General features: G+C 35.5%; 1 protein-coding gene across 4 annotated transcripts in view; it reads right to left on the reverse strand.

Annotated features, from left to right (window-relative positions):
• The window catches only part of LOC149086558 (glutamine--fructose-6-phosphate aminotransferase [isomerizing] 2-like), a 222,453-nt gene that overhangs the window by 28,741 nt on the left and 174,719 nt on the right, over nucleotides 1-18,993 (reverse strand). For all 4 annotated transcript variants that reach the window (XM_089256034.1, XM_089256032.1, XM_089256033.1 and 1 more), the window contains 3 exons: nucleotides 18,586-18,678; nucleotides 10,605-10,798; nucleotides 9,058-9,178 (listed from right to left, as the gene is read on the reverse strand). In XM_089256034.1, coding sequence (XP_089112160.1) covers nucleotides 9,058-9,178; nucleotides 10,605-10,798; nucleotides 18,586-18,678 — 408 coding nt within the window. The remainder of the gene's footprint in view (nucleotides 1-9,057; nucleotides 9,179-10,604; nucleotides 10,799-18,585; nucleotides 18,679-18,993) is intronic.

Below are 18,993 nucleotides of genomic sequence, written 5' to 3' on the forward strand. Positions count from 1 at the left end.
TAATTAGACTGGGACATACAATTTATTGCCGATTCCAAACAGCAGGCTTGTTTTTTATACAAGGATGACATCACGCTCCGATAGCGGAGAGTGACGTCATCCTTGTGTAAGTCGCCATCTGGTGGCAGCGTCAGCAGTTGTGAGCTTGGCCTGAGTCTGGTCCGGCCGTCCATGTACGGTCCCTTTCAGTGTACATGAGCTCCAAGGAAAGATTGAGAGATTCGGTGCCTCTGTAGTCTAGTGGTCTAGGGCGTTCACCCGGAAAGTGAAAGGATGTGGATTCGATTCCCCGCAGGGACATATTTGAATTTTCTCTTTCCAAAATATATCTTCGCAACATCCAGTTGTTAAAACCTTCGTTGTTTTTTATACTCATTGAGGTTGGTGTGCTAATGGGTGCCTGCGGTAGCCATTTTTTCTGTGGTCATATCATCGTTTCTGTTATACCCGTGCCAAGAAAGTTTTCTGACAAGGACAAACCTGGTATCAAATTCGCGACACCTCTAAACATCCTTTGGTACTTCAGGCGAGTAACTTAACGACCTGGGCTACCGCACCCAAAAGTTTATCTTCCACTGATTATCGAGAGTATAAAAAACCAGAGTATCCAAACTGATTTCTGCCGTATTGTAAATAGTAAACATTTTTCTGAGTATAAAGATATAAAAACAACTTTCCTGTGTGATGGAAGAATATTTTCTCTCCTCCCTTTTTATATCTCAGTTAAAAGGGTTTTTGCCCAACTCAGATTTAATCGAACATCAATTTTTGTTAATGGTAAAAAACGTTCTATAGATCTCATCAACATATAGCAACCTTTTGGTATTTGAGGATTGGAATCATGTAATTTTTCACAGCCCTTTTTATTCTAACCCCAGATCCAAATATTTAAATCACTTCAGGTCCCGTTAATATAAACTGAAGAGCCAAAAAAACTGGTCAGGCATGCATATGCAAATAAAGAGATATAGAACCAATCAGAGTACGGCGCTGCGGTCGGCAACGCCTATATAACAAGTGTCTGGCATAGTTGTCAGATCGGTTACTGCTGCGGCTGGAAAAAGATCATGCAAGAACGGGACCAACGATGACTGACGAGAATCATTAAACGTGAGAGACGTGCAACCCTTCTGCAGATTTCAATGCTGGGCCATCAACAAGTGTCAGCTTGCGAACCATTCAACGAAAAATCATCGATATGAGCTTTCGGAGCCAAAGGTCCACTCGTGTACCCTTGATGACTGCACGACACAAAGCTTTACGCCTCGCCTGGGCCCGACAACACAGACATTGGACTGTTGAGGACTGGAAACACATTTCCTGGTCTGACGAGTCTCGGTTCCAATTGCTTCGAGCTGATGGATGTGTACGGGTATGGAGACAATCTCATGAATCCATGGACCCTACATGTCAACAGGGCTGGTAGAGGCTCTGTGATGGTATGGGGCGTGTGCAGTTGGCGTGATATGGGACCCCTGATACGTCTAGATACGACTTTAACAGGTGACAGGTATGTAAGCATCCTGTCTGATCACCTGCACCCATTCATGTCCATTGAGACAGACTTGGACAATTTCAGCAGAACAATGTAGCAATTCTGGACGTGTGGGTGTTGCAAAGTTGCTCCAGGAACATTCTTCTGACTTTGGACACTTCCGCTGGCCACCTAAATCCCCAGACATGAATATTATTAAACATATCTGGGATTCCTTGCAACGTGCTGTTCAGAAGAGATCCCCACCCCTCTCTTACTCCTATGGATTTATGGACAGCCCTGCAGGATTCATGGTGTCAATTACCTCCAGCACTACTTCAGACATTAGTCGAGTCCAAGCCACGTCGTGTTGCTGCACTTCTGTGGGTTCGCGGGGCCCTACATGATATTAGGCAAGTGTACAAGTTGTTTTGGCTCTTCAGTGTAGTTCAATTACGTTTGATCACTGATAACATGTACTCAATATATCTATCTTGATGCAGACACACCAACTTTTGGAATCCAGAGATTCTTCCGAGGGGGTAACCCTCTCCCCCCCCACCCCCCACAGCACTCATAGACTCGATCAAAAAAATTTGAAAAAAAAAAATTTTTTTAATCAATTAAGAAAAAGTTCCATTCCTTCCCCCAAGGCGGGTTCTGCATTGCCCCCTCCCGAGCAGAATATAATTCCATGTCAGTCTTTCCATGCAGAATAGAAAGAGAAATCACATCCACATATACTGTTCATAAAACATAAGTGTTTTTTTTCTCTTTCGTGGATGTTATCAGTGATTGATAACCTTGGATATATCAACTCTTAAAAGCTTTATATATTTAGCTTTTTATAGAGCTTGAAGTTTTATTTTCTTTTTGAAGACATATTTAATCAGAAGAAACAATTTAAAAAACTTCAAAATACAAAGCAGCTTTTACGGCTGCTCGATGAAAATGACCCCAACTGTCCTCTATAGGCATTTTCTCTAACGATGACGGCAATCATTGACATGAAAACAATGCGAAAGCTTGCATAAAATCTAATTTTCGGCCACAATCCGGAGAAATTGACAAATACGTATAGCGGGAGAAAGGATGAAAGATCCGGAGTCCCCCGCCTAAATTTGGAGAGTTAGCAGGTCTGCTGATGTGTATTCGCCTAGGCTCGCTCTGTTTGGATTGAATTCCATACATTTCTATTAATTTTTGTTTTATTACTTGCTTTTTGTCCGCTTAATATATATATTACCTATTATTATTTGTCGGTATATTATGATCATGTTTATTCTGTGTCATTCATTTTCCCCCTTGCCTTATATTAATAGTTCTGGCACCAACATATGCACTTCATTATATTCCCAATGCATTGTATATTTTGTAAATATGACTAAAAAGTAACAACAAATTGCCACTCATTGAAGGACTTACTGGTCAAATCATTATTTATTATTTTATATCAATATATGATATTCACGTACATTATCATCGTGCAGCACCCCTAAGACTTTCAAGCCCATCTCTACCTATGGCTGGATGGCTGGACTGAAAAGAGTGGCAGTTTTGAAATTGTTGTTTGGTTTTTCAAAAAAATTTTCAAATATATTTTTTCCTTTTTTACACACAACATATATACCTACAAAAAAAACATTTACTCCATTACTCAAAACCAGTATAATTTTTGCCCCCCCCCCCCCCGTAATTTTTATCAGAAAAACAGAGTCCACAGCCTTCCCCAGTAAATTTCCCATGAACCTTGTAAGTGCCAAGGAATCAATGTTTCATGGTGGTCAACTCAAGATGGCCGACAAGGCACATAAAACATAAAATTACAAAAAAATATATATAATTTATAATATGAATCAATCTAATATTCGGCAATGTACGAAAATTAATAGAAATATTACAGGAAATACCGAAAATTAGAATAAAATGAACACAAAAATTGAACCAATGACATATGGGGTTGATACAGAGTTTAAGGATGCTGCTGTCAGGGTTACCCATTTTAGGACGAAAAACTTTGCCCCGTTAGCGCTGACTCCTCCTGTAATTGTGAACCAACAAAAACAGTGAATTCGCCCCCACCCAGGGCATCCGATTTACCAAGGCCATAATATAATTTTTTTTTCTGGAGGAGAAACGTAATTTTATTGCCCCTTGACAGTGAAATTCAATAATTGTAAAAAGGAATTTATTGCCTTTCACCATATATATACCATTCCATCAAACATGTCGTCCAGGGCATTGCTTCCTTCAGTTTTAGATCTGATCACAATATGTAGCAACCAAGGCCACAAGTATGAATAAAAATTAACTATCGCCCGGAGCCAGTATCAATTTTTTTGGACAGAAAGAGTAAACTCGGCACCCTTCCTTGTTCAGTGCCCCTGGAACCAGACCCCCCGCCCTCTACTATTGCGGCCGTAGCAGCAACTACTGAGACACAAAAACGTTTTAACTTAAGAGGCCTAAAAGGGGATTTTTTTTTGAACACCACCAAGAATGGAGAGTAAGATGTCTATGTTAAGTATTGTGAAGATTAAGTTAAATATAGATGAAGATTAGTAAATTAGTTACAGCCAGACGGGAATTAATGTCAGTTGACAGATTATATATATATAACTAAACGTCGAATTGCAGGATTCTGTGTGATCTTTTCATAAATAGTTCTCCTTTCGATCATATTTGGGGCTATGGTTTCTTGCTGAGATTTAAATCCAGTTAGAAAATATAGCACAAATTTTATATTTCTAGATAGATCATGATTTTCAATCAGATGATTTTTTTTTCAGAGATAATATGTAATATATACAGTAGACTCTCTGTAACTCGACATCTATCATTCCCTTGGTTGGCCCAATACTAATTAGAGAGGGGAAACTAACTCGACACATGTTTGGCTTAACTCCATTACGAATTTTGTCCCTTTACTACGAATGGTTTTTACAATTCTCGTGTTTTACCATTCTAAGAATTTTTTTTACGTTGTCCATGGGTACTTTGATAATCCTTTGTTTCTTTGTTCTATGTGACGAGTCTTTTTTTTGCGCTACGGGTGGGGGGGGGGCGTGCATGTTAAGAATGAATGTTTGAAACCTCTTTGGACGGCCTATTATTTTAATGGAGTTTCCAGGACAGGTCTTTCATTCTTTTCATGGTCAAAAGAAGTGCGGTGTGATCTCTATTGGATGTTGACAATTTCAACAACTAATTGGGGATAAAAATCTCATCTATTGTAAGTTTTGATAGTATCTGTTGCAGAGAATGCTTTTGGCGGAACTCTGTTTTAAGATTTCTTGGAAAAGGAGTAAAATAAAAAGAGCTAAAGCCTGGTTAGACGCTGAATATGCCATTTGGTTATCATTGTGAGTATCGACGACCGTGAATGCAATGGCTCCACAAACTTCATACTTTAACCTTAAAATCAAAAGTTGAAATTTTCAAAAAACTAGAATCAGGAAAACTCAGTGAACTTGCCGAAGAATATAGAGTTGCACAGAACCCATTTCAACATTTGCTAAAAATGAGGGAAATTTTTTCTCAGCATTTAAATCTTCTTGTGAACCAAGCAGAAAACGCATAATAAATCGGTATTCATCGATCTAGAGGAGGCAACTCTTTTGTGGTTCAAATACCTCAATCTCATAAGGACCAATAATTCAAGAGAAAGCAAAAGATTTTGCAAAAGATCTCAATCAAGGAAATTATGAATTATCCTAAGTATGCAAAAACGATCAGACAAAAATTTAGAGTGAAACCTCGCTAACTTAACATCCACTTAAGTCGACATGTTTGTCAATATTTTTGGGGTGTCGAGTTACCAAGAGTCTACTGTATATGATATTTAAAAAATATATATATTTTTATTGTAAGTAAATTCGAAATACCTGTGCGCTTCTTTAACCTTGGCCAGCTATATATATATATACACTATAGTATTTTCCCGCTGCACACAAGTCTGTTTCTACATGGGCCCTCTTAAATCGTCATTTCAAATAGCATTAAAAAAAATTAACAATAGAACAAACAAATGTAACTTGAGTGATGCTCAAAGAAAGAATTGGGCCCTTAGGACTAAAGCTTTTGAAAATAAAATAAAATAAAGGATGAATTTTAAAATAAGATGAAAATGAAAGAACGAGTGAGCACATGAGGAAATAAGAAAGAATGGTAGTAGAGGAGGGAAAAAAATTCTTTGTTGTAGTACGCCTTTCATGCAGTGGCGGATCATGATTTTGGGAGGCCCCCCTATCAGGGGCGGATTAAAGGTAGGGCATGTCACACCCCCCCCCCCCCAGAGCAGAAAAATTAAATGGAAAAAAAAAATGTTTTCTACATTTTTGACTGAATAACAAACCAAGAAAATAAATTTGCTTAAAAAAGGGAGAAAATTCAGAATTTCCTCCAAAAAAAATCAGAACCGTCCTGAAAAATTGAACACATGGTCACAACCACCACCCCCACCCACAAATTTGTGTTTATCCACCACTGCACCCTTTTGGCCCTAATAAGAACGAGATGGTTCACTAAAATGAACAATATTATGAAAATCATAACCTTTTTTTTATTTTTGCATCACCAAAACCATAAACACAAAAATAAGATAAGGAAATATGATGATATTCTCTGGTACTAGATGAAAAATAATCACACTCCCATTAAAAAAAAAAAAAACCAGTAAAATTCTGCATCATATTTTTAGTAATCTAAGATGTCCATCCTGGTGCCTTCAGCCACACGGCAAAAATGGAGATCCGTCATAGTTTTAGTAATTTAATATTACTGATTAATAAAGATTTGATAATATCTCAAATATAATATATTTGATTTGATATAAAGATACTGATAATATTTAATAGAAAAACATTTCTTCAATAGAGGGAATAGAGGGAAGAAATTATATCAGAGTAAATATAAGAATTATATTTTTAATGAAAGAAATTATTTCAGAATGAATAAAATTTAATGAAAGAAATTATTTCAGAATGAATTAAAATTATTGTCAATGAAAGAAATTATTTAAAAATTTTTTTTTAGAAATTATTATTTTTTATTTGTTTATTCTATTTTATTTTTACTATTATTATATTAATTATTACTATTTTCTCTTTCAGCCACCTCGTTGGGCACTCTGCCTGTTGTGGCCTTTGCCTTTGTATTATATGTATTCAGAGTGAATAAAAATCTTCTATATTATGGCCCCCCCCCCGCTTCGTTTAATAACGAAAAATGCCACAGTATAACATTGTGGCCCAAGTACTTTATAAAATGTTTCAATATGGCCTGCTATGCCTCAAAGGTTGAAGACCCCTGCAGTAGACTCTCGCTAATCCGGTATGTATTAGACCACGGTGTGCCAGATTTTACCGAAATTGCTGGATTAACTTTGAAGAAACCCATTGAAATAATATATGAAATTTCGTGCAAAGACATAGTCAGGACTCGATCAGCAATTAAGAAATATTAGAACGTGTTAAGGGGTTAGGGCATCAGGAGAAAAGTGACACCACACCACCTAAATATCCTGAACTACTGGACGTGCTGGATTAGCGCACGACCGAATTCTCGAGAGACTACTGTAGTTGAATTGAAATGCTCAAATAAAAATTTATCAGATAATTTATATATTTTTAGTTTTGCTTACAGTTATTTTTGGAGATTATGCAATCTAAATCCTAAAGGAAATCTTGAGGATCGGCATGAAAATTTTTTTCATTACAATAACACACATTACAATTACATTAACAATAAACACTTTTCGGTCTGACACAAAGATGTTGTCTACCCAAGCCTCCTTGACCAATCCAAAAATGTAGCTCTTTTTTTTAGAAAGAAGGAAATGAAACCCCCTTGATTTCTTTCAGCCGGGGAGGGAGTGTTAAAAGAGAAACAGAAAAATCATGTGATTCAGAATGCATGTCATTCAGCATTCATTTCAAACCCCACTTTTTTTTTGTCATATGGTCGTATGGTTCCAGTCATAGATTGCAAATGTATATGTTGTTTGAACCAGCTTATAGTATTTCATTCAAACAAGTGGGAGACAAAATCACAATAAGAGCTCTACTACATTTATTTTAATTAGTACGAGTGTCTCTTCCTGTCAATGTCGCCGCTTGCCGATAGCCATCTTGCTATCCATTATACTGTATACAAAACCTTACACCAAAGCTGTCGTATTATTGGCACCCATAAAAGCATTTAATACTGTGGAATGAGACATCTGTTTATGCCTTCACACCAATTTTCATTTCGGACAGACATTAGGACCTGCTGTTCTCACCCCTCCTCCTGCTTGTGCCCTTAGGGAAATACTGTTTGAAAATGACCCTCCCTGAATGATCGCTTTACAATGTCTCTTCTCTGTTTGTCGGGGAAGAACTGGCCCTTGAGAGCTACGTCTTGTAAATTGTTCTTTTCTTTCAGTTCCCGTTTTTCTTCCATAACTCTTATACGTACAGTATACATAAAAAAAAAAGGGAGAGCAGATACTGTACTTAGTTCAAGAGATTTGTTGATGCGCATGTAAATTCATATGTAGGATGAAGCACACAACTATTTGGAGGCCCCAGGCGCGCGCCTCATGCACCTGTGCGGTAATCCGCCACTACTTTCATGCCAGTTTGTTTCAGACTGGCTTTTCAATAAAAGGGTTCAAGCTAGATAAAAAAATTTTCGCAAAAAAGCGAAAATGGGGAGAAAAGCTTCAGCAAAATGCTACAATGCTAATGTAATGATTGATGGTGTGATGTCTACTCGTTCTGTACTTCCTGTACGCATTTTTGCGAAAGTGGGTACCACTTCTTTCGCATTTTGCGAAAAATGTGACCATAGCTTAAACCCTGATGCTGACGTCACATGGTATGCTCCCAGGAAGGGAGTTAATGATAATAGTTCAATGAAAGGAGGGAGAACATTAATGACCTTGAACTGGTAAAGTTCCTTTTTGAAGAAAAGAGAAACACTGGTAGCAGAAAAGTACAAGAGACCGAGGTCAGTTTGTTTTGTTAAAAAAAGTAGAAAAAGTGACCTGGGGCTGAAAATATGTAATGACCAGTTTCTAAAAAGGGACTTTTAGTGGAAAAAGTGACCCATGCCGAGCCCTGTACAATATGATGGAATCAAACACCACACACAAAAGTTATTTCACAATAAAGATGACCATATTTAATTGATAACCACAATAATTCTCACCCAGTGCTCGCCATGCTTTACCTTGACTCCTACAAACAATGAACATGTTGCTATGTAAAACAACTGTTATTGAATATGTTGCTAAGTAGCAACAGCGTCATATATTTCTGAAATATATGACATCCATATTTTTATGGGCATCTTTTTCTCAGCCAACTCGTTGGGCATTTTGCCTGTTGTGACATTGTATTTGTATTATGACAGTCTTTTTGTGATAAATTTGGACATTTGTGACTCCTGGAAAAAAAAAAAAAAATCACATATGCCTTCTTAAGTACATTAAGTTGGGATCTGGAACCACTGATTTGAATCGAGCTTCATACTGATATTAACAGATAACTCAGGATCAAAATTCTTTTTAAAATTATATTTAAATAGCTAATTATACATGCCTGATTGGGAAATAAAAAAACAAACATCATCTCTGAATATAGGAGTATTTCTGTCCAGAAAATCACTCGCCAGTTCAACAGTAACTGGTAGCTCAGTCAATTCTTCCAATATCTGTCTGGTCTGAAAAAAAGGTTTTAAAAACAAATTTAGTCTATGACAATGAAAGCTATAAAAGTTCAAAATCCAAATACAGCCACTCTTTTAATTACAAAAAGTATATGTTTCAAGCATCATTTGCAAATTCAATTGTTTATAGTTGGAAAAGCTACTTTGGGATCAGAAAAAGTATCAGTGTCGTACAGCCTAATTTGACAGAAAAAGATGTCTATTCTTATAAATCGTTGGTATTTTAAATGGGAGAACTATCTAATCAAAGCACACATCATATTGTTCATAAAAATGTGAAAACTTCCTAGTTTCTCCTTCTTACTTTTAAATTGGCCTCTTCATCATTTTTTTTCCAACCATGCAGGCTTGCATAAATATTAAAAGCCAAAGTAAACGTTATATAATTACTCAAGTCTGTGGTTTTGAACATTCTGATTTTCCTTCTTCTGTGACTTCGGGGGGGGGGGGGGGGAAGAGAGAGAGCAATGCGTTGCAGACGTGTTTTATGCCTTTACAATGGTTTGTCACTTCTCTAATCCTGTTAGTATATGTATATATGCATAATAGTTTATGCCTTTATAATGGTTTGTCACATTTTCAATACTCTCAGTAATAAGGCTTTTTGAATGACGTAAATCATCATCAGCATCTCTTTGAGGGTCAGGAAAAGGGTGATCTTCATACAAATCAGTGTTAAAATTGCTGATTTTACTGTATAAATGCGGAAATTTGGTGGTGTTTTCTGTCACATCAAAAATTTTAAAAATTGTATAGAATTCTCGATTTGTGAAATATTGAGTTCTCTTAGAAAAATATACAAAGCCCAGGAGATTAAATACAAAGTAATTAGCCGGACCTACTTTTGAATTAGATATTCATGCAATAATATTGGTTTCAACTTTTTATATCTTCTCAAGCATGAAAATTAATATCTCCGTATTGTCTTTTCATATTCAACCGCATAAATTCATGTGGGTTAGGATATTTTAAAATTAATTATGGGTCCGTAAAAAGTACATCGAAAAAAATTCCACAGCTTTAACTAAGCATTTTTGAAGCTGAAATAGGCAGATGGATAACTTGAAGTTCAGGGGGGGGGGGACTGAAATACTTAGTGCCCCTTAAAAAAGGAAAAAAAAAAATTCATTTCTACATTTCGTTAAATCTAGATTTGTTTCCTTCCATGAGTCCGCAGGAAGTCACTATATTGGTTAGCTTGGACACTGTTTGTATATCCCTGAAAGAAAGATATCATGTGATCCAAAAAGCTTTATTGAAGAAAACCCGGGCAGCACCGGGTATTATAGCTAGTTTCCAATATCATTACACCCGAGTTTGACTGTACCTGACTCAATGTCCAATAACCAATAAGATAAGTCCAATAACCAATAATTAGACTATGCTGAACAGAATTATATGTAAAACTAGAATTACTTACAGCCACAGCACTGTGATAACTAGTTCCACAAGCTATTAAAAGCAGCCTTCTGCAACGCTTTATTTCTGGTATAAAGTCTTTTATACCACCTAGAACCACTGAATCAGAGTCAAACGATACGCGGCCACGCATGGTATTAATTACAGATTCAGGCTGCTCAAATATTTCTTTAGCCATGAAAGAACTGTAGTTTCCTGAAAATATTTTTGAAATAGTTATTTAAATCTCATAAGGACTATACTTACAAGGAAAAAAACAAGTATTCAATCAATTGGTTTCATTTGGACAAAAAAAGCAAAAACAAAAGAACAGGCAGAAACTTTGAAATAAAATAACTTTAAATAAGAATTTAACAGTAAGGAGGCACATAGAAACTGGTAAAGTATATTATACAGTAGAATCTCGACTACCCGGATATATGACATTTATTATTCTTGCGGTTGGTTTAACACAAAATTCAATGGGGAGAAATCTTCAACTTGACACAAGATAGCTAAACCCTGCTTAAGTTGACTACAATTTACATTGCGTTATCACAACTAATTTTTTGAAATTGTCCGTGGATTGGCCAGTAAATACATTTTCATAATATTTCACTTGTATTATATTTCACAATTCTTCGCTTCATTGTTGGTCAAAAATACTGCCTCATATCATGAATAATAAATATTTTCCAATTTTTGGAGCCTGGAAACTCCACCTGTGGACTACAAAAGTCACAGATAAGCATATATATCAAATTTTTGAGCATTAGATGGCTGAATATGCTAAAATAGTTTTTATTGAAATTTTTAAGTTGAAAAAATGAAAGTTTCCCTAACTTTTGGCAATCACACAGCGCAAAATCCCAAATAACATATTTCGATACACTCAGGCTCTTCTCTTCAGAATGAGATGTGGAAACTTTTTGTAAAAAAATTACCGATAATTTTTTAAATTGATTTATAGATGGAATTGCTCAACTATATATATATATGTACATGACATAAATGATTCAGTGAGATCAAATGAAACCTAGCTAACTTGACATCTGCTTAAGTCTACATGTTTATCGCCACACAACTCGTGGAACACCAGCTTTTTGAATGCTGGTGTCTGGTCTGTTATCGGCATCCCAGGAAAAGCGAGGTTTGAAAGTATCACAGTCTGCATTTAACCAATTCAATGGATTTTTAGAATAAAGATATCTAAACATTCCCCAAAATTTGACTTGAATTGCTTGGCATGCTGGCTGATGCAGGGGAATAGGTATCTTCTATGGTAAGTGACATAAACATGGTGATTATGCACAATCACTGACTATTATGGTAAATTTGATAAATTTTGTTTATATAGTATAAAGTTACATTTCGAAGTGATTATGTGCAATTTCTAGCTTGGTAAATATGAAGCTTTAATAAATAACTTAAATTTACCAGGCATTATTCAGAAGTTTCAGAACAATGAATTTGATTAGTAATGTTGGTTATGTTTGTGCATATGCTGATAAATATGAATAAAACCAACATTAACAAGAATGATAAAAAAATATCTTTCTAGATTCACTTATTTTAATTTTTATGGCAAAATATGTGTGGTAGATGCATCACATATGGGCAAGGTAAATAAATGGTTAAAAAGCAATATTTCTATTAGCTTTCTTCCATATTTATCAATCCTGATAATTTAATTTTGGAATTATGCTTAATTTCTGTTAAAAGGGATTGTTTTGAAATTTATCGAAATTGAAAAAGATGATTGGTAATTGCATATGTGATAAATTTGTAATTGTCATAAAGTTAAAAAAAATTCTGCATTTCAACTGGACAACCATACGTTGAATTAATAGAATGAAATCCCTTAAGCATTTCTAAGTAAGTATTTCTGAGAAAACTTAAGGAACTTGAAAGAAAATAATGAAATCATCAAGGGTGGCTCATAATGAAGGTGAGAAGGCACATGGCAATTTCTAGGCCTCAAACTGATGCCCTAAGTTATCTGAATGTTAATTTAATGTCTCAAAACTAATATATATATCCCATGGATTTTATTACTGTTCAATTGAAAAAAAATATCCTGAAGCCAAATATGTGGTCTCGATTTGCAGAATTATTTACAATGTGTAGCAAGAGATTCAAGTAAACAACCAGTTCAGCTCATGTTTTTGGAATTTAAGGAGTAGTGCCCTGGCCCATATAGCTCTGCACTTATGGATGTAGCGGTGGAGAAAAAAGAATCCCACATATAGTTTATTATGTCTTCTCATGCACTAGAAACCGTGCTCCAGTGATGGTAACTAATGATAAATTTCCCATATCCTTGGGAGAACTGATCCGCATAGGATTTTTCTTCACATTTACGGAAATTTTGGTCAAATTTCATCAAACAAAAAAAAATTTTTTTTTAAATTATACATGCAGTCCAATATTTTACCAAGAGTACGTGACTACATATTTTCACCGATAGATAGCAGCCCATTTTTCAAAGTGTGTGTGTGAAGACTTTACTCAAGAGAAATTTTTTCCTTGAATAACTATCTATAAAATGACCAAAAGCAACAAAAAGGTAAAAATTCAATAATTCAAAAAACAAATGATTTCATTTGTACAGAAAGATAGGATTTTATTAACAAAAATTTCTAGTCAAAATAGTTATGGTCATTGCTGCAGAGGATGCTAAAGTGTATTTTCAAAAAAAAATTCAGTCATCTGTCAATAACAACTATTTTCACAAAAAAGTTTTTATTGAAAAAATTCTCATCTTTTTTGTGAGAAAAAGTAAGGATATCACCTGCACATACAATGTATGTTATACAAAAATATGTTGATTTTAAACTAATAGTTTTTCAGGCCGTTTTTTTTTTTTGCAGAGTATGTTGTGTTCAAATTATTTTCTTTGGTTAATCTAATTTGTCTTTCCTCTTTAGCTCAGCTAGTGATTGCCTAATAGACTACAGCATGCTTAGAGATTCTATCTGGTTCCCCACAGATTTTAAAATACAGTTATATAGTGTGGAAGTTTTCAACTTCCTTGAATGAATTTTTTGAAAACACTGGGTTGTTCAATATTTTACATATGGAAAATATAGTTATGAAAATTTAAATAGAAATTGGTTTAAAAAGAAAGCTTTTGCAAATACAAAAAAAGGAACATAATATGCAATATATAAATATGCTGTACTTATATTTATTTTTTCGTAGTTGTAAAGGATAAACCATTGCGTCTAATTTGCAATGAAACCGTGACAGTCTTTAAAGTAAAAAACACATCCCGCCACTTAATTTCTAAGTATAAAAATTCTAATTATGAATAACTAACAGAGTATGTCCTATTCGCCGAAATATTTTGTTTCTTGGCCTGCTTCTAAAAAAGTTTGCCCCCCCCCCCCCCCACCACTGGGTTGAGCCAATTTTTTTTATTTGCTATTTTTCCTTTTTTACGACAATTCCTTCGATAGCGTTTTTGTTTTCTCTCAATGAGCACTCATTTTGCAAAGATTAGTGTGAACAATAATACTCTCCTGGCACTTTTCATTCTGTATACCATGGGTTTCCAACTGGTGTTCTGGAAAAGTCTAGGGTTCCGTGATGACTTTTTTGGAAATCTGCATGATCAAATGCTACAGAACCCTCAAAAATCCTGGAACCTGGAGAGCTTTCAAAAGATGAAAACTTTTTCACTCTATTACTATTATTATTACTCTATTACTATTGGCAAAGCTGTTCTTTATTTTGAATTTTAAGAAGATAGTATCTTTTTAAAAAAAAAAAAAAAAAAAAAAAATCAGGCCACTTTGATGACTAAACAACTTATAAACAGTGACATTTTTTTTACATCTAATTTTAAAGCTCCAGAAGTTCATAAATATAATTTCTTGATGAAACAAAAAATAAGAAAAAAAAAAAATGTTTTTTTGTGAAATTTATCAACTTGATAAAACTGATATTCTTGATTGCATACTCTTTTTTTTTTCTTCACCTGCATTGACCCGTGTTGTTTCTCTACATACAAAATTTTGATATCTGTATGAAATGACAAAATAAAATACTACCTTGTACAATATACAGAATTTTTCTCTACTAGGCAAAACATTTTGCGTACCGGAAAGCATTCTCAGACTCTAAACGTAAAAACTTTAAAGTTCATTCGCCATGGAAAAATGGTTCCTTTATTAGTTACTTTTATTCGTAAACAAACAGGTGAATAAAATTTCATCGATAAATATGTTCTTTCTAGAAAACATTGGAAATAAGTATACAGTACAGTAATAAGTTACATGCGAGAAAAATATCAATGAACTGGAACACGTTCTGCCACGTATAAAATAAAATTGTTACAATTCTTTGATTGAAATTAGTAATTGGCTTCTGATAAATGAGTCGCATAAAAAAGTCAATGTAATATGACATTAACAAATAGTTTATGAGCAATAATATTAGTTAAATTGTGGAGTTCGCTTCAAATTTCAACAGTTGCTGTTTGTATAAGATAAATTAACGTTAACAAAATGTGCAGAATATACTTATAGTCCTCCATGTCTTGTGTAATTTGAAAGTAATATAAGCCAGTATTAGTTAGATTCTGGCCTAAGGTTTTTCTGATCATAAACTCACAGGCTACTTTCTGCGCGTTTTACTGATGTTAGTTTATCACATACAAACTATTAAAATTTTGAGAAAAACTTGACAATTTAACTAATATATATTATTGCTTATAAATTATTTGTTATTATCATACTGCATCGACTTTTTCTATGAGGTGCATTTATCAAAAACCGGTCACCAATCTCAATCAAAAAATTATTACTCTTAATTTATAGGTGGTGGAACATGTTTCAGTTCATTGTGTTTCTCACATGTAATTTATTACTCTGCACTGTATACTTATTTCCAATGTTTTCTAGAAAGCACATATTTACTGATGAAATTTGATTTTTACCCGTCTATTGCTTATCAACAAAAGTAACTAATAAAAGCACTATTTTTTCATGGTGAATAATTTTGAAAAGTATGAACGTTTAGAGTCTGAGAATGAATGCTTTCCTGTACAGAGTTTTCTGCTGAGCAAAGAAAAATTCCCTGTATTGTATAAAGAAGCATTTATTTGATCGTTTTGCATAGATATTAAAATTCTGTGAGCAGAGAAACAAGAGGTCAGTGAAGGTGAAATAAAAGAACAAGCCTACAATTAAGAAAAAAGTTACACATTTCATGTAGGAATAAAGTTCTTTTTCCTTGTGAGCATCTCTGCTCACTATGGCACCCACAACCGGGAAGCACGCTCCTTAGACTGAGATCTTGCGATAAGTTTCTTCTATAGTGAATTTAATGTAAAAAAAAAACAAATATGATTGTCCCAAGCCACCATAACAGCCTGCCACACCTACCCATGTAAGGGTGTTCACTTAAACCATTGAGGATGGATGCTTGTTTCGTACTCAGGAGATATTTGTTTCAAAACAATGGGGTGGGTGGGGTTGATACATCAATTATAAATGACTTTATGCAAGGAAACGCACGTCCTTCGACACCAGTTTTATTTACGAGAGCCATTCTACTAAACGTGTTGCCAAGAGGTCAGCTACAATTCTCATGTTTTTGGCATAGCCAGCCATTATAAAACCTTCACTTTTATATTGTAACAATATTTACAGACAACTCATATGAACAGTGATTCAATGATTTTGCCTCATAATCATTTCAGTTTCAGCCACAGTTCTTGTACGGGTGCTTTTCTTCAGGTGATGATTACAATCAAAGCTCGATTCATGAATATACTTCCCAATAGGCACACTGGACTCCAACCTCATGGCTACGTATAGACTCCAAGGCCATCTTAAAAGCATCATGGGCATCCTGTGGCAAGTGATGTTCAGGTGCCCCTATCTACACTGCTCAAAACAATTAGGGGAGCAAACAAAAAAGTGAAGAAAACCATGCGAGACAACCACGTATTGGCATACAATGGATAGTACACGCGTATCAATGCGCAATACAAAAAAAAGACGTAAAAAAAATTTGGAATTAAGTTTTAATTCTTTGAAAATATGGAAAAAACATGAAAAGATGATTTAGGGCAACAATTTGGTTACATGTAAACGATAAAAAAAAGTGCTGTTTAGACATAATGCATGAGTTTTAATAGGGCGTGTGGTCTCCTGGAACAGCTAAGACTGCTGCACACCTGTTTGCCATGGATGCGATAAGGTTATCGATCAGACTTTGGGGAATACTGTTCCACTCCTCAAGAAGTGCAATCTGCAAGTCTCGGACAGTAACAGGCGGCCTTGGTGACGCAGCAATGCGTCATCCGAGCATGTCCCAAACATGCTCGATTGGATTCAGGTCAGGAGAGCACGCTGGCCATTCCACACGCTGTATTGTCTCAGCTTCAAGCATGTTCTCCACCAGACGAGCTCTATGCAGTCTGGCATTATCATCCTGGAAAACAAAGGAATCTCCAATGGCTCCAGCGTAAGGGATGACATGAGGTCGCAGTATCTCGTCTGCATACCTTCGGGCCGTCAAAGTGCCATTCCGAATGATATGCAGGTCTGTACGTCCGCCTATGCTGATTCCACCCCATACCATCCAAACCAGCTCCTATTGTGACCTTTCACGAACTAATGCGGGGTTATTTCGAGTGCCCAAGTCCCTCCATACCAGAACACGTCGGGTGTCACACTCCAGACTGAATCGGGACTCGTCTGTAAACAGCACTTGGCTCCAATCATGTTGCTCCCAATCTCGATGTTCAGCAGCCCATCTTCTTCAGGCCGCACGGTGGCGTGGGGTCAACGGAATGCAGACCATTGGCCTTCGTGCATAGAGCCCTCCCTCATGAAGCCGATTACGTACTGTTTGGCTGGACACCCTTCGTCCTGTTGCCAAGAGCAACCGTCTTTGCAGCTGCGTAGCATTCTTTGTTCTGTTTCGACGGGCTGTTAACCGTACATACCGGTCATCAGTTGCTGTAGTGGTGCGTGGCCGACCTTGCCCTGGTCGACGTCTAACATTTCCTGTTTCTTGGAATCGATTCCACAGCCTTGCAACAACACTTCTGGCGACTCCAACAGCGTCCGCGACACTACGTTGTGTTTGCCCGGATTCCAGTCTGCCTATAACACGCCATGCCATGGATTCTGGTAAATCACGTTGTTGAGACATCCTCAAGTCACCTTGTCTCAAAAAAAAATACTGCGCAATCGAATTTCACAGTTACGGCAGTAAAACAGACGTTTCTGCAACATCCCGATTTCTGCCCTTATCTTCTTTTTCTGGTTTTTGACGTCATGAACTTTGATTTGCATATGAAGTTTTCTTCTTCGGTTTCCTGCTAGGCTTTAAATTATGGATGATTCATTTTATGTTACTTATCGGTATACATCTTTGCGTAATTTTGTTAAAACCATGTGCTCCCCTAATTGTTTTGAGCAGTGTAGTTGAAATTCACAGCCTACAGTTGACATATTTTCTTTTGAAAATCATATCGGATAATCTATGCATCTGATTCTCTCTCTGCGGGTAAGGTCCATGCATTAAAAAAGTAGAGAGTGTCTTTGCTTATCACTATATGAAATATTGAAAATTCCCATTTTTAAAGATGGGGGTGGGGGGCCATCTTACAATAGTGCATTTGCATTCTTGCAGGTGAAAGAACATTATTATGTCTATATTAGGCTTATTTTGACAAAGAATGGACCATGAACTAAGAGCATGGACCCAAGGTGCCTGGAAGGGCATCTAATTGTGTAGATACACCACAATTATCCATTCGTTTTTAAGGACACAGATTTTAACTACATAATCTGGCTCTTAGAGAAAGGAGATTTAATGATACAAATAATAATTTTTTGTATTTTATTTTCTTTTTTATTAGTATTTAATTAAATAGCAAGACAAAAAGTTCCAGTTCCTGAAAATTGATTCTACTTTTCAATATAACCAAATTTTTATCAACATTAAAATCTTAAAAATTGCTGAAAAGAAACGTTAAAAATAACCTTTCATAATCTGTTGAATTTCCATTTTCAAAGTGATTATCTCTCTTGCTGTAGATTCGTCCAATGCACGTTTCATACGATGAATCGTTAAGTCTGGAAAATATGCAAACATTGTTAAAACTCAATATGGATACAAATTCTCATTTTACAACAAAATGAGTTAAAATTATGTTTAACAATGGAACCTCCCATAACAGACACTCCCAGTTAGTAATCACCTTCCTTAAGGGACAACTTTTTAAAATTACATCAAGAGGTTTGAATGTATTTTATTATCCATTAACAAACATTTCCTGTTAACAGAAAAAAATTTTTGATCCCAAGGGTGTGTTATCGAGAGGTTCCCTTGTATCACCAATATAGGTATGTGAGTACCGATTACCTAAAGACAAGACAACTGTATTTCTT

The sequence above is a fragment of the Pholcus phalangioides genome, unplaced genomic scaffold (genome assembly GCF_987345545.1).
Source record: "Pholcus phalangioides strain wild (caught in Gottingen) unplaced genomic scaffold, Ppha-v1.0 ptg000004l_1, whole genome shotgun sequence".
Classification (NCBI taxonomy): domain Eukaryota; kingdom Metazoa; phylum Arthropoda; class Arachnida; order Araneae; family Pholcidae; genus Pholcus; species Pholcus phalangioides.